Raw genomic sequence first — 16,840 nt, forward strand, 5'->3', positions numbered from 1 at the left:
AAGAAAAAACAGTTGAAACTGAATTCTTTCAACAAAGGCAAAGTTCATCTGTCAATCACTGCAAAACTGGTTTCTTCCCATGAGGCGTTTCTTGTCTACTTTTTGATTTGAATTTTTTTATTGTTTTGACAGGCACTTATTATATCATTATTGCATTCATTTCTAAGACAAAGCGGCTTATAGTAGGGTGCACTGTCCTTAGGCAGCTCTTGTTATAATCACTACCACAATGTGGGCTAGAGCCTTCAGGGTCATTGAGAGTAGGAGTATAGCCTCATAGTCTTTATAACCGCTGTTATGTTGAGGTAATTAATAGTAACACATTTTCACATTTATGGAAAAATTAGTTAATTTGAAGAAAATAGACTATTACTGAAATTTCAAAATTAAAAATAGGGAATTGCAGTCATTTATTTCTTTTTGCATTTAAATACACTTTAATTTGGGATGTAGGAGGCTCAAGCTATAATGCAGCTAATGAGCGCAGACAGACCTTTATTAACTCTAAAACAAAGACAATAATATGTCAAATAAGACTGAATCATCTACATTTTGTTTATGGAATATCTATAAATGTTAGGCGTGTAGGTGGTGATATGTTTTTTTCATCACTATTGTAAGTTATGTTAGGATATATGAATGGAAAATGCATGAAAGGTTTGAAAGGGGAGGTAAGAATGTTACTTGGTGAATGACATAAAAATGGCTTAGCTAAACCTGTGAAATGGACATTGAATATTATCTTGGGGTTACTTGTTATAAACCTTTTATTTTTAAACCTTAAAAAGCTAAACATTTGTTAAGTTAAGGTAGAGAGTCAAAATCAAAAGAGAAATGCTATTCCTCCCTCAATAATGATAGTACCTCTCAACTTCTATTGCAGGTCACTTTGGGCAGGCAACAGTGTCGTATTTCCGATTCTTGCGCTGGCTGTTGTTTCTCAACCTGTTCCTAACCATCTTCATGATCACTGTGGTTCTCATGCCCTTTCTCCTGCTCCCCACCGCCTCGGGAGACAACTTATTCAAGGCCTCTGTCAATGAGTGCACTTCGCTCTACCACTACGAGGCTGTGTATTTCAGTGGGAACTACACAGACTTTGTGGAAGAATCCATTGATTCAGGCTTTACCTCTCAGTCTGTACTTGACATCCTCCAAGGAACTGTAAGAGAAAATAGTTTATGATATATTTTCCTGTTAGGCTCTGAAAATGATGCTTAAGCAAAAAGCGTTATAAGTACATGTAAGGTTTAACCAGATGGGTTTAACATAAACCCATAAACTGTGGGTAAACCTTTCTCTTTAAATAGTTGTTTGAATTTTGAAGTTTTTTGCTCTGACATATTATTTTTCAACCAGTATTTTCCTATCCCTGCAGGGTTGGCTGGAGAACACAGTGCTGTTCTATGGAGGGTATTTCAACCGGACAAGCAGACTTCCCATCGGTGATTCCTTCACCTATGACATGTCCTTGGCCTACCTTTGTGCTGTAGGGGTTGGCTACATCCTCAGCTTTATCCTACTTGTTAAGAAGTAAGTTGCATGTTTGGTTAGGTTAATTTAAAGGACGCTTGCTGTTTGTCTTGCATCTTTTAATGCTTTTTAACCAGGTTTTCACATAGTGAAACCTGGTTATTAGAATGGCGAACGTCGTTGTTCTGGCGGCCGGGCAGCGTCAAACTCACCTATGAAACTGAATAACTTTAGTAAGGGTTGACATATCTTGACCAAACTTGGTCCATAGAAAGAGTTTATGGGTACCTTTCATGGGATTGCGTTTGGGGTCCCTAGGGTCAAGGTCACTGTTACTAAAAATAGAAAAACGGTTGAAACTGAATAACTTTAGTTAGGGATGACATATCTTGACTAAACTTGGTCTATAGGAAGAGTTTATGGAGACCTTTCATGGGATTGCGTTTGGGGTCCCTAGGGTCAAGATCAAGGTCACTGTTACTAAAAATAGAAAAATGGTTGAAACTGAATAACTTTAGATAGGGATGACATATCTTGACTTAGCTTGGTCTATAGGAAGAGTTTATGGAGACCTTTCATGGGATTGCGGGGTCCCTAGGTTCAAGGTCAAGGTGACTGTTACTAAAAATAGTAAAACGGTTGAAACTGAATAACTTTAGTAAGGGTTGACATATCTTAACCAAACTTGGTCTATAGAAAGAGTTTATGGGTACCTTTCATGGGATTGCGATTGGGGTCCCTAGGTTCAAGGTCAAGGTTACTGTTACTTAAAATAGAAAAAGGTTGAAACTAAATAACTTTAGTTCGGGATGACATATTTTGACTAAACTTGGTGTACAGGTAGAGTTTATAGATACCTTTCATGGGATTGCGTTTGGGGTCCTTAGGGTCAAGGTCACTGTTACTAGAAATAGAAAAATGGTTCAAACTGAATACCTTTAGTTAGGGTTGACATTTCTTGACCAAACTTGGTCTATAGAAAGAGTTTATGGATACTTTCATGGGATTGCATTTTGGGGTCCCTAGATTCAAGGTCAAGGTCACTGTTACTAAAAATAGAAAAACAGTTGAAACTGAATAATTTTAGTCAGGGTCTACATATCTTGACCAAACCAGGTATAAAGAAAGAGTTTATGGATACCTTTCATGGGATTGCGTTTGGGGTCCCTAGGGTCAAGGTCATTGTTACTAAAAATAGAAAAATGGTTGAAACTGAATAACTTAAGTTAGGGTTGACATATCCTGACACAACTTGGTATAAAGGAAGAGTTTATGGATACCTTTCAATAGATTGCATTTAGGGTCCCTAGGTTCAAGGTCACTGTTACTAAAAATAGAAAAACAGACACAGGCTGAAGTTCTTCTGTTAATCATTAAAAACCTGGTTTTGTCGCATTGCGGCGTTTCTTGTTGCAATATTACTGTATGTAGTTGGCATGATTTTTTTCTTTACATTTGAAACATATATATTCCACCAACAATTGCACTTCTTAATTTTTAAATTGCTAAAATTTTCCGTTCAAATATGTTAACAAGCCCAGTACTCATGAGGTTAAATTGTAAATATTCTGTCACCACCACGTTCTATACACTGGGTGACATAATGTTTTTATTCTGATATCCTTCATGTGTCTGTCACAGTTTCATGTCAGCTTCAAATCTTATTAACACCTCGAGAATTTCCAAGACAATGGTATCAAATGTTCAGCATATCCATGCAGAAAACACAATTTATGCATGCCAAGGTCAAGGTCAGAGCTCAAGGAGGTCAAGGTTATTGAATGTCAAAGGTTTGAGTCATAGTATTCTAGTCCAATTCAAACATTGAGATTATTTGCAGAACCCCTATCATAGAAGGGCCAGCCCAAGATCAAGGTCACAGTTCAATGTAATAGCATTGAGCCATAGCTTTTGTCCACTCCATATATCCTTACCTCCATAAGAGATTGTCATTAAATTGAATCCAAATTGAATGAGAATAGCATGGCTGTTTGTTTCTTAAAAGAGCTGTGTAGTTTTATTTTTGTTTCCAAAAAATGAAAATGCTATGTAAGCATTAATAGGTAAAGCTGACCATGAAGCATTTCAATGTAAAATCATTTCTTTTTTTCCATGCCAATTTTAGTTCAGCAAAAGGCATGAAACAGAGCGTGTTGACGTCGGTCAGTGGCAGTGGTGTGAACATGTACTGTGACAAAGTGTTTGGGGCCTGGGACTTCTGTATCTCACAGCAGAAAACTGCACAACTCAAACACAAGAGCATCAGACAAGAAATCATGGTAAAACTTACATTGGGACAGCAGCATTTTTGTTTTTTTCCCAGAATTAATACTGATCATAAAAAAAAATAACCCCATTGTCAGCACTGAGTTTTAGGCTTCATGTCTAAATATTTCTCGGCCATCTCATATAATGGTGGCGTCTGGGTGTTATATCAAATTTAGTAATAGCTCAAGTTTTGCTTAATCAAAGCTGTGCTTATTTACTTTACCCAGAATGAACTGGAGTACCAGAGGCTACAGTGGAAGAAGGACAGCCGGACCACTAGAGAGAAACTGAAGCTCTACACCATACGATTCCTTGTCAATGTCCTTGTTATTGCCATTCTGTCAGGGGCTCTTTATCTGATATACTTCACCAACCAGAAACTTGTAGAGGTCAGTCTATAGTTTATTCTCTAATTTTATTATGCTGTTTTAAAAAAAGGGGCATATAGGTTTACAAGTAATGGTAGACATGAGAGTCTTTAGATCTGTTTTGTCTTTTCCTCACAATAACTAAAGATACCCAAAAACTAAGAAAATTCTGTGCCAAGTTGCTCTTGATCAGTAGATGTTTGAACAAAAACTCTACTACGGTTTGACAAAGGACCACAAAACTTAAGGGGTTGCCGTTGACCAGAGGATGATACTCTTTTTTTATTTTATTTTTATTTTTTGGGGGGGAGGGTGCAATTGGGGAGGGGATCATTAGATCAAATGTCACAGTCCACAGTCTCATTAAAGCTTGATCCGCATTTCAAAAGGCCAGATATTTCTTTTTTCACCTTCCTGAATACTTTGAGCTACTATTGATAATCAATACATTTCCTCATAACACATCTTGATTATGTCGCTCCCATTGTTCTTGCCCCTTTTTGATTTTGATATTAGTAGGTCAAAGGTCAAGGCTGTGGTGACCTTCAGGTGAAAAACGATACATTGGCAGTTACCTTAAGCTGAAAAGTGGTTTCTGCTCAATAAGTCAGTAGATCAGTGGTCAAAACGCAGTGAACTTGAGGTTAAAAAAAGTTTCTGTTCAATTACTATAGAACTTTTGGGCCCAGGAACTTCATACTTGGTATGCAAGTTGGTCATGACTAGGAGATGATCCCTTTTGCTTTTGAGATCAGTAGGTCAAGGTTGCAGTCATCTTTAGGTTAAAAAAGGTTTCTGATCAATGTGCAGGTACTCTACCACCACGGAATCATTTTCGATGAAAAGCAGGAACTCTTCCACCTCTGCATCATTTTCAATGAAAAGCAGGCACATTTATACTACATTACATTTTTAATGAATAGCAGACACTCTTCCACCTTTGCATCATTTTCAATGAAAAGCAGGCACTGTTCCACCTCTGAATCATTTTCAATGAAAAGCAGGCACTTTTATACTACAGCATCATTTTCAATGAAAAGCAGACACTCTTAAATTCCTGCATCATTTTCAAAGAAAAGCAGACTCTGTTCCATCAAAGCATCATTTTCAATGAACAGCAGGCACTGTTACACTACGGCATCATTTTCAATGAACAGCAGGCACTGTTACACTACGGCATCATTTTAAATGAAAAGCAGGCACTGTTCCTCCACAGAATCATTTTCGATGAAAAGCAGGCAGAGTTCCACCTCTGCATCATTTTTAATGAAAAACAGGTACTGTTTTACTATGGCATCATTTTCATCACTGCATCATTTTCAATGAAAAGCAGGCACTGTTCCACCATGGCATCATTTTCAATGAAAAGCAGGAACTGTTCCAATATGGCATCATTTTCAATAAAAATCAGGAACTGTTCCATCACTGGAGCATTTTCAATGAAAAACAGGCACTGTTCCACCATGGCATCATTTTCAATGAAAAACAGGCACTGTTCCACCACAGCATCATTTTCAATTATTTTCACAGGACATGTTTAAGTGTTTTCTGTTTTCCATTATTTTGTTTTTGAAAATTCAAGGTGAATTTCAAATTTAAATTTATCAATGTTAATCAATGTATATATGTTGTTTACTGTATATCCTTTTTCATATGAAGGCCAAGTCAGCTTATATAAGAAAATGTGTCAAACACAGGAATATTTTTTTACTTCTACAGGACATTTTTTGTCTGAAATGTTTGTATGTTATTTATTTTGCTTCCAGCTGCAGCACAAAGGTGACCTTGACAGTAGTGTTCTTCTTATTGTCCAGTATCTGCCGTCCATTACAATCACTCTGCTCAGCGTGATTGTCCCCATCATCTTCAACAAACTGGTTATTGCTGAGGACTATATGCCGGCCTTTGCAATCAGGATCACACTCATACGGTAATGATGGTATATAAAGGGAATCGAAACAAAAATTCTTACTACAACTGTGTCCCATGGGTTGGTTGAGATGGATAATATTTTAATAATGATATAGCCTAGTTTTCAATAAAGAATCTTAGTCATTAACTCAATTATTTTATATCTGTTGAAACACAAATGTGAAGCAAATTGACAAAAATATGACTAACATAATTTCGATCTATGACTTAAATTGGTTAAGATATGTATTGAAATGGACCTTGGGCCTGGAACCACAAGCTCATCAGCTTAAGACTTGTAATTGTTTAGCTCTAATGGTAAATTATTACCTAAATAAAATAATGTGTTTATAAAATAATGTGTTTCTATTTTCTTTCACACTGTGTTTCTGCTGAGTGGCATAATAGTAACTGAACAAACTGACAAGGCCAACATCTAGTGCTTATCCACTTTTATGACATTGGGGTTAGGGTCCTTTTTGTATAGTATACACTTGCTTATGAGCTCATTAATAAGAAAAAAACTCATAAACTGTCCATCTGTTTCCAATCAATAACTTAGGCATAGGGACCTCAAACTTGGTTGGTAGTCAGGTCATGTACATTAAATGCACTCTATTAATTTGAGGTCAAAGGTGATGGTCGTGATGACATTGACCTGAAAATACATCGTGGATTAATACCTGAAGAGTGCTGGGCCACCTAAAACTTGGTTGACAGGTTGTCATGACCAGTAAATGAACCTTATTGATTTTTATTCAATGGATCAAAGGTCAAGGTTGTGTTGACATTGAAATGAAAATTTGTTCCCAACCAATAACTAAAATACTCTTGGACTGAGGGACCTCAAACATTGTAGGCAGGTTGGTCATGACCGTTAGATGAACCCCATTAATTTTGAAGTCAGTGGATCAAAGGTAATGGCTGCGGAGACATTGAACTATCAATCTTTTTCTGATCAATAACTGAAGAACTCAAGGGCCAAGGGACCTCAAACTTAGTAGTTAGGTTGGTAATGACCAAGTCAATGTTCAAGGTTGTAGTGTCATTGAACTGAAATATTTTTTGGATGAATAACAGAACTCTGATGCCCTGGGAACTCAAACTTGGTTGGCAGGTTGGTCATGATCATCAGATGAACCCTGTTTATTTTGAGTTCAATGGGTCAAAAATGAAGGTCAGTAATTATTGATGAACACAAGGGCCTAGGAACCTAATACTTGGTAGACAGTGTGACAACAGACTTCTCGAAAGTTGAAAAAAAGTGTCAGACATTCGGTCTGACAAGACATGAAAATCTGTCAGACCGAAAGAAAATCTGTCAGACCGAAACAAAAGGAACAAAAACAAAGTAATAGCATTGCTTTATTCATCAAAAGCAGCTTATTTCATAATTAAGGCTTTATAGTATGTCTCTGATGAAAATCATCAGTCTGTCAAAATTCAAAAGTTCATCTTTATATTCAAAACACTCCTCATCAATATTGGGGTAAGAGTCCTGTTTGTCACAAAGAGTGTTAAATCTCCATTCCAAGAGCCAGAATCCTGTATTATTTCAGTATGAGGCAGGCAGGTAAAAATCCCAGGCGAAGTCTATTGTATCCTGCTGGAATCCCGGTTTCTTTTGTGTTTGATTATACATACATGCCATATTTCTGAGAGGCTTCCCAGGGGATTTTGGTCTGAATTCCAGGGGATTTTGATATTACACTAGGGGATTTTTACGAGGCGAAAACTTGTGCAATATCTGCATTTATATTATAAGAATAAATACAGAAATACACTCAAATTACAATAATTTTTGGACTTAGTCATCATGGTCCTTCATGGAATTTCACACTCATAATATTATTGATGCTTTCCACTGTCAACCTTGAGCAAGTTTTGAAAAAAAAAAAAAAAAAAAATTTTTTTTTAATTCCAGGGGATATGGATCCCCCGGCGGGGGACCAGGGGATGGGTCGAAATTCCGGGGTATTTTTCCCCAGTCGGGGGATATGGCATGTATGCTTATATGCAGGCACACATAGACTCTGCCTAAAAGTGTACAATTTATCATGAACAATGGATCTACAAATAAACTTTCATAATTTTTCTTTAAATTTATAAAGGTATAGCTATTTTTAGCTCACCAGAGCACGAAGGTGAGCTATTGTGATCGGTCTTTGTCCGGCGGTCAGTCCGTCCGTCCGTCAATCAGTCAGGCAGTCAGTCCGTCCATCCGTCAACAATTGATTAAAAAACTTCTCCTCTGAAACTACCTGGCCAAATTCAATGAAACTTCACAGGAAGCTTCCTTGGGTGACCATCACTGGCACCGGATTTTCAAACTCAAACATTTTTTAAAATAATCAAAAAAAAAATCTCATAATTCCTCACTAAAAATTATAATACCGAATATGTGAAAAAATATTAAAAAAAATAAATAATTTAAATACGCACTTTGTACTGTATATTATACTAACATGGTATTGAACATTTCTCTACCCGGGTCACGTAATCATCTTATTACTCAGTTCAAAAGAACTTCTGCAGATTGACAGTCATCACAGTTTAAGGACATGATATCCATCTTCAAAATGCTCAACCTTAATCCTTGAAGAAATTCGCCGATCATACGATTTTTTTGACTTTATTCCCATTTTTCTGTTTTCCTGGATTTTCTACCACCCTTTGACTTCCGGTTTTATTACTCTTTTTCGACCAGTTTGTAACATGTGATTTGATTGGTCGAATGAAAAGGCGGCGTATTTAAAATCTCAAATCGTTAACAAATTGAAACTCTAACATTTTGGCCCTTCTTTTCCATTATCAAGCGAATCATGAATGAAAGTCCACATGAAATATGAAGTTGCATAATGATTCAATGCAATGGTTATACAGATTAAGGCATATTTATAACAGAAAACAACGGTCACTCTGCACTCAACATAATGATACATTTCTTATATACGAGTTCACTGTATTGCTAAATTCTTTCTGTTCGAAACGAAGTAAAATCGATAAATATAATGAAGAAACTTTGTTGTTCTTGGTATTTGAGTGACTAACCACTAACAGCTATAGGGGAACGCACCCCCCCCCCCAAAAAAAAAATAAATAAATGAATAAATAAAACTAAAAAAAATACATATTCCTATAATTGAATAAAAAAAATTCTGGAGCAATCTGGTGTATTCTGGGCGTTCTTAGTACTTGTAAATTGACAGTTTAAGGATATATATAGCTTTCTCGGCAAATCTTTTCAACAAATTAATTTTCTCGGCAGATCTTTTCAACAAAATAGCAAACAAATAAGGTTTGATAATGTGAAAAACACTCAGATTGTCTTACAGAAGTCTAATTGTCTGTCCTTTTTGCCATTGAACTGTATAATTACATACTCAATGACAATGTCCATGTGTCTGTTACATCATGTACACAAACAAACATAGTGATTCTGCAGTGTGGATTCAGCCGTGTATTTCGCGTTTAGGCAGCTACGCGCCTGGTTTCTACCTACCAAACAGACCTGGCTGTTAAGTTATCAACTTTCATCACAATCAAGCAAATTATTCTATATATATGTTTTATTAGACAAATCTTGCAATATAAGTTTAAGCAATATTACAACACAACTATATTAACAGCAAACATGAAATGGTTATAGTGACTTAAATCTGACTTGGTCACAATTTAAGAGAGCAAAATAATTAATTTCCTTTCTGATAAAAGCTAGTTAAACCAATCACTTTAAGTTCCAATATAGCTAATTTAAAAGTCAATACATCACTAAAAGTTCCAATAGAGCTCTATAATGGAGTTTATTCATTTAAGAAGTTGCTTTATTTTGCTGAAAAGCATTGGTTACATTTGCTACTTTAAAGGGCGCCTCTTTTAAAGCATGGATCTTCAAATAATTTTGCTTTTGCTCTATAGTAATTTAAAGCTGCACTCTTACAGAGTGAATGTCTGATAAACAGTGATATAAGACTGTTAACAAAAGATTCGAATGTAGTTTTTCATGTTTTTGTCAGAAAATTGATGTTTATGGTAATATTTGAATGCAGTTTTTCATATTTATGTTAGAAAATTGATGTTTTATAGTAAACAGCATTATTAACGCTTAATTTTTAAAAAAAGATTTTGGCGTTCTTTCTTACCATTGAGATTTGATCTGTTGTAAGTTACCTTTATATTGATAGCTGAATTAAAGACTTTAATGCCAACATGAGCGTATTCTGAGACAAAACCCCCCAAACATTTCATATCAGTGTCAAACTGTGAGAGTGCAACTCTAAAGCCAAACTGGTAATACAAATTGAGAGCAATTATCCTGTAAAAACAATAGCATTATGTGCTCCCTACTAAAATGTTACAAAATGGTCTGAGAAACTAAACCCCAGCAGGCACAACAACGTTGAAGCAACGTTGAAACAACAGTCATCCTTCAACGTTGAGAAAAGGTTGAAATATGGTTGTATTTGAAAGTTGTATTGACATTGTGATTTCAACGTTGAAACAACGTTGCGATTTAAACGTTGAAACAACGTTGAAATGAGGTTGAAATTACGTTGAAATGAGGTTGAACCAGAGTTGCAGTTTCAACATTGAATAGACGTTGCAGTTAAACTGCTGAAGGGTTAAGGTAAGGTGAAAACTATAAAGAACACAGTTTTGTTTGGATTACATTTATACAGTATGTACATGTTAATGGTAAAAACTGCCCCATCAACAATGCGATGCGCCACTTCTTCTTCATCCATGCTGAAATGTAAAAGATTAAAACAATAATGTAAATAAACCATCCTTTATAAACATCATAGATGCAAAGAAGAGTATTGTTAATAACAATGCAAGATCATCGCTTGATATGAACATTTTTCACCATAATTTGAACAGTGGAAATCGTATCCGAAATCCCGTCGTATCCGAAATGCATGATTTTCAACAAATAATTCGTTCAAAAACATATTTTTTTGACATTTTGTAAATAAATACCAAACGTACTTACTCGAATGGAACCGACTGTCACTTCCCACACGTAGTTAGCTTGAACTAATGGAATTTACCATAATTTTAAAGCTCTGCTGTTACTGATGATCTGCACAATTGATATTTTTTGAAAACTGACCGGAACTACGCAATACGCTAGGGGCGCAACTCGTTTCGAACTTTCCAATCGGGGTAACTCTGTATTGCGGTAGATGGCCATTCAGCCTATAAAAAGAAGTCTACTCGTCAAGCATTAATGGCTCTCTATAAAAAATTGAATGTGGAAATATTAATATAATCAGAACAGAATATCGATCTCTATTGGAATGTCATGACAACATCAATATGACAACAATTTTTCAACCATCCTGAATGTTGAGGTATCGACCGTATTTCAACGTCGTTTCAACGCCGAAATTTCGACAAGTTTTCAACGTTGAAGCTTCAACGTTGTTTCAACGTTGAAATATTGTTGATCGACGTTGTGACCAATATTCAACTATATTTCAACGTTGAAACAACGTTGTGTGCCTGCTGGGACATTTACTATCCCTATATTGAGCTGAGGTGAAATACATACATGTATATACCTACAAAGCATTATTCCTAAATAACATTTCATGCATTTCTTAAGATACGATTTCAGCAACTGTTAGTATCTTTTACTGAGAAAGTACACACAGCTGGACAAAATCCCAACTCTTGCAAAGATAAAGACAGCAGATTGTCATTAAAGTCATTGTTTCCAGGTTGTAGCGATATCATGTTAAAACTGTTAACAGTGCAATGTAACATCTCCACTGAGCCCAGATCTAGGCGGTGGGATAGGAGATAGTGCCGGTGTGTCTCACTCTGTGGAACTGCAGCCCACAAGCCTACACTTCAATACATATGACCGTCACAGATACTGGTGTTGCCATCCATCACTTCCCTGCAAAGATATAAAAAAAAACTGTTTATTTTAACCTAGCTACAACTGTACATTCATTTTAAATCTATTAATTAATGCACAATGTGCACATGGACTTTAAGCATCTGCATTATAATAAATGTTTTGAAAATATTTATTGATATTCAACTTTTCAGCAAAAGCTAGGGTATGTGCCTTTATAGTTGAGTGGTCTATCCTTTTTTTCTTGATAATTTACTGGTTTCCACAAGAAGACTCGAATCAAATTTGGGATCAGTCTCTTGTGTTACTTATTTCCTATTTTTTTCTACAATTATAATATCAAACATTGAAATATATATGTGACTGTGATACAGGTTAATGTAAGCATAATAATATTAATCGTTTTCAGTTTCAGGAAATAATTTTTTTTATCACAAAACATGACTAAGTCCCTTTAAGAGCATTTTGGCAATTACAAAGGAAATTGAGATGGCACTCATTTCTGTAAGCATGCATAAAACCAAAGCATTAAGTTAAACTGCAAAATGAATTAATCAAAGGTGTTCGTCACATTGCCTGGATACAGTAATACTTTTTTTTTTTTTATCTTTTTTATTATCTAAAAAAAAAATTATTTTTTTTTGGTCAAAATATTTAATATATATATTTCATTTAAAAATATATTCCACAATTTTCCATGAAAGAACATTAGTATAATATATAAATAAATATAATGTAACTTAATAAATATTCATGTATGTGTAAATGAACCAAACGCATGTATACACACAAAATACATGCATGTTTCTACAAGTATATAGATTATTATTTAACACGGCGTATTGGTAAACAGCATTTTTTTTTATAAATAAAACATTTTGCATTTCTTACCTGTGAAACGTTTTTGTGATGAGATCGCTGTCAAGTAAACAAGTCAATCCTGTGTTGCATATTAAGCCACTTTCCGTCGTCTCATGAAATTTCATATTCGGCTTTGATGGTATGTGTAATTCCAGAACCAGTCTGACCCGAAATAAGCATGCTCAAGTCACTCAAAGCGGAATTTAATGTCAAAGACTTCTCTGTGATTAACAGTTTCGGTCCAATATTACAGTTGTTGACACTTGTACGCGAAATGTCTCGCGGAGTTCATGGACCAATGAAATGAGCCGTTATAAAACCTTATTCTGAAACCGGAAGTCAAGGGTGGTAGAAATTCCAGGAAAACAGAAAAATGGGAATAAAGTCAAAAAAATCGTATGACTGGCGAATTTCTTCGCGGATTAAGGTAGAGCATTTTGAAGATGGATATCATGTCCTTAAATTGCAATGACTGTCAATCTACAGAAGTTCTTTTGAACTGAGTAATATGATGATTACGTGACCCGGGTAGAGAAATGTTCAATACCATGTTAGTATAATATACAGTACAAAGTGCATATTTAAAAAAATATATATTTTTCAATATTTTTTCACATATTCGGTATTATAATTTTTAGTGAGGAATTATAAGATTTTTTTTGATTTTTTAAAAAAATGTTGGAGTTTGAAAATCCGGTGCCAGTGGTGACCATCTACAAAAATACAACAAGGGGTCACGATTGATCAACAACAACAACAACAAAATGGCCCACTTCCTGTTTTGCTTTAAAAAACATCTCCTCTGAAACTACCGATCCAAATTCAATGAAACTTTAAAGGAAGCTTCCTTGGGTAATCCTTTACAAAAATACAACAAGGGGTCACAATTGATCAACAACAACAACAACAGCAACAACAACAAAATGGCTGACTTCCTGTTTTGCTTTAAAAAAACATCTCCTCTGAAACTACCACTCCAAATTCAATGAAACTTTACAGGAAGCCTCCTTGAGTGACCCTCTACAAAAATACAACAAGGGGTCACAATTGATCAACAACAACAACAGCAACAACAACAAAATGGCCAGCTTCCTATTTTGCTTAAAAAAAATATCTCCTCTAAAACTACCAGTCCAAATTCAATTAAACTATACAGAAAGCTTCCTTGGGTGACCCTCCACAGAAAAAACAAGGGGTCATGATTGATCAACAACAACAACAAAATGGCCAAAATGTTAAAATCTGATAGTTATATGTTAAGTGATCAACAACAACAACAAAATGGCCAAAATGTTAAAATCTGATAAGTTATATGTAAAGTTAACTCTTGAGGCAAGGGCAGCAAGTCTTGCGTTATGGTCTTCCTTTTTGTTGGAGATTCCACTACTTTCTATTTTTAGTAACAAGGGAGTAGATTTTAAATTTTATTAAGTCTTCAACATGGTCACTTTTAAGGTAATTATTGTTCTTTTGTTAGGTTCATAGATTCAAATAACTATTATACACTTTATTCTTTAGAAGAAATTTCATTTTTACTGAATGATGAATTTAATAATCTGACTTTTCCATTGAACTTTCATGTAGGTTATTGTAAACTTCATGTACATTATTCTAAGCTACAATCTTTATCTTCTGTGTGGATAGTGAATAAGCCTTGATTTATATAAAGACAAATTTGGTTTTGAACATGTGAAGGAAGGTGATGTTGCCCTAAATGGAAGAATATTAGTGGAAGGTGCTGAATGTGGTCTGATATTTGATTTTTAGAGCTTAAGGCAGTTTATTGATTTTATTGGATGGTGCACTGTTTGTTGTTTGTGTATCTATACTAAAAGTTCTTTCAATGTGCAAGCAATTTTACATAGTTTTGTCAGTGTGTAGGCAATTGAACGAAGTCCTGTCAGTGTGCAGGCAATTGAACAAAGTCCTGTCAGTGTGCAGGCAACTGAAAAAAGTCCTGTTAGTGTGCAGGTATCTGTACCAAGTGCTGTCAGTTTGCAGTCAATTATCTAGTCCTGTCAGTGTGCAGGCAACTGAGCAAAGTCCTGTCAGTGTGCAGGTATGAGAATCAAATTCTGTCAGTGTGCAGGCAACTGAACAAAATCCTGTCAGTGTGCAGTCAATCACCAAGTTCCGTCAGTGTGCGGGCAACTGTGACAAGTCCTGTCAGTGTGCAGGCAACTGTAACAAGTCCTGTCAGTGATTATCCAGGCAACATGTTTGACCAGTATGTTTTTCAATATTCTTTGAGAACAAATATCAAGCTATATTGATTACAAAGGTTAAACTCTTTTACTCAGGTGAGCGATTTAGGGCCATTATGGCCCTCTTGTTTTAGAAGATAGAAGTAATAATAACCTACCAGCAAAGTGTCCATTGCTTTCTCTGGATGGAAATATTTCTAGAGGTTTGAGTTCCACTATCATCAGTGCAGGTTATTACCCACTTTTCTTTGCCATTTCACAAAATAATTATTTTATGAGTTTCGTTTCATATTCCTTTTCCTTTTAAAGTGTTCATGTCACATCCCTGTGACAGCATTTGATAGATAACTGTTTACTTTGTTTTATAGCAAGTGAAACCAATATTCCTTACCTCTAAATAATATCAAAAATAATTTCAAATCAGCTTTTTATATCTTCAGAACGGTGCTGCTACGTCTCTCCTCTTTGGCCATGTTAGTGTTCTCCTTGTATGGTAACCTGAGTGGCAAAAAACCTGATGCAGACATCTCTGACCAGTATAATGCAACCTGTCTCCACCAAACTGATGACATCCTGAACCCTGTCAATGTCTCGCCAGTGTTAAACACTGAGGTGAGACTCAGTCATCAAATGCAGACTTGTGATCCAAAAAGCACAAATTTGTACACTGCTACTAGGCTTTAGAAAATTAAACAAGTCAAGCAATTTAAATTTAATTTTTGAATCAAGACGCCTGACTAACAGTTTACCAGTGCAGGGCTTGCAGTGTTATAAAAATGTTAACCACTAAGAAATATTTGCTCAAATCAAAAACTTTGAAGACAGTAACATACTTCGTAACATAAAGTCATACATGTGAATATTTAGAAAAACTGTGAAGTCATGAACAGAGAATATTTACTAATGCTTCTTTTTCAGTCTTCAGATGTTTTTACATCCGTTGTTTCCTCTTATATTCTATGATATCCATATCTAAGAACTGTATCAAATGACTTGTATCGATTTCAGTTTGCATGTTGGGAGACATATGTAGGACAGCAGATCTACAAACTGGTCTTCCTCAACTTCATTGTGGTTATTGCGGTCACCTTTGCCTGGGAGTTCCCTAGAAAGTGGGTGGATGTTTCTGTAATGTGTTTGTGCTATGGATGAGTGTTGAATACACTGTTGAAAAAGAAATTGGGTTGTGGACAAATCTGATACGAATATTAAATTAAAAATGTATTGAATGAGATTGTTTTGTGGGATACATGTCAAATGCTTGCTATAGAATGAACCAATATTTGGCATAAAACCTTTAAAAAAAAAAGTTATTTGACCGGTTGCTGCTTACATGTACAGTCCAGACTCGCTATGTCGACATCGGATATGTCGACTTTCTGGTTGTGTCGACCTTTTCTTCCGGTCCCGAATTTATTCCTTCTTATTCTATATCAAATAAATCTGTTTGTGTCGATTTTTTTATCTCGACTTTTTCGCTATGTCAACCTCGTTTTTCAGTCCCTGTGGTCGAATTTCACACATTTCCTGTGTTCTTTATGTCGAACTGTAGATCGAGTCATAGGTGTGAAAATATTTATGACGGTTTGCGGCATGTCACAAAATACCATGCTTGTCATTATAATAAACTGTCATAATTGGAGGATACAAAAATGTAATTGGTAAGTGCGAATAATTAAAGTTGAATGTTTATGTTTTTGATTAAAGAGACATTTATTGCTCAGGCCCTTTTTTGGTATTGTATAAAACATGAAGATTTTATTCATTTGATTACAATCCCGAATGGGGACAGAAAGAATAACTTCAAAATGTCAAATGTTAGTTCCACTGCTCTGGTCGATCAATTCAGGGAAGGACCCCGGTATAAAATCCGGGGGGATATCTGGACC

General features: G+C 35.4%; 1 protein-coding gene across 2 annotated transcripts in view; it reads left to right on the forward strand.

Moving 5' to 3' along the window:
* The window catches only part of LOC128207767 (transmembrane channel-like protein 7), a 40,116-nt gene that overhangs the window by 14,717 nt on the left and 8,559 nt on the right, over nt 1-16,840 (forward strand). For both annotated transcript variants that reach the window (XM_052910898.1, XM_052910893.1), the window contains 7 exons: nt 884-1,164; nt 1,379-1,533; nt 3,599-3,752; nt 3,969-4,130; nt 5,876-6,039; nt 15,392-15,563; nt 15,960-16,063. In XM_052910898.1, coding sequence (XP_052766858.1) covers nt 884-1,164; nt 1,379-1,533; nt 3,599-3,752; nt 3,969-4,130; nt 5,876-6,039; nt 15,392-15,563; nt 15,960-16,063 — 1,192 coding nt within the window. The remainder of the gene's footprint in view (nt 1-883; nt 1,165-1,378; nt 1,534-3,598; nt 3,753-3,968; nt 4,131-5,875; nt 6,040-15,391; nt 15,564-15,959; nt 16,064-16,840) is intronic.

This window comes from Mya arenaria, chromosome 2, assembly GCF_026914265.1.
Source record: "Mya arenaria isolate MELC-2E11 chromosome 2, ASM2691426v1".
Lineage (NCBI taxonomy): Eukaryota > Metazoa > Mollusca > Bivalvia > Myida > Myidae > Mya > Mya arenaria.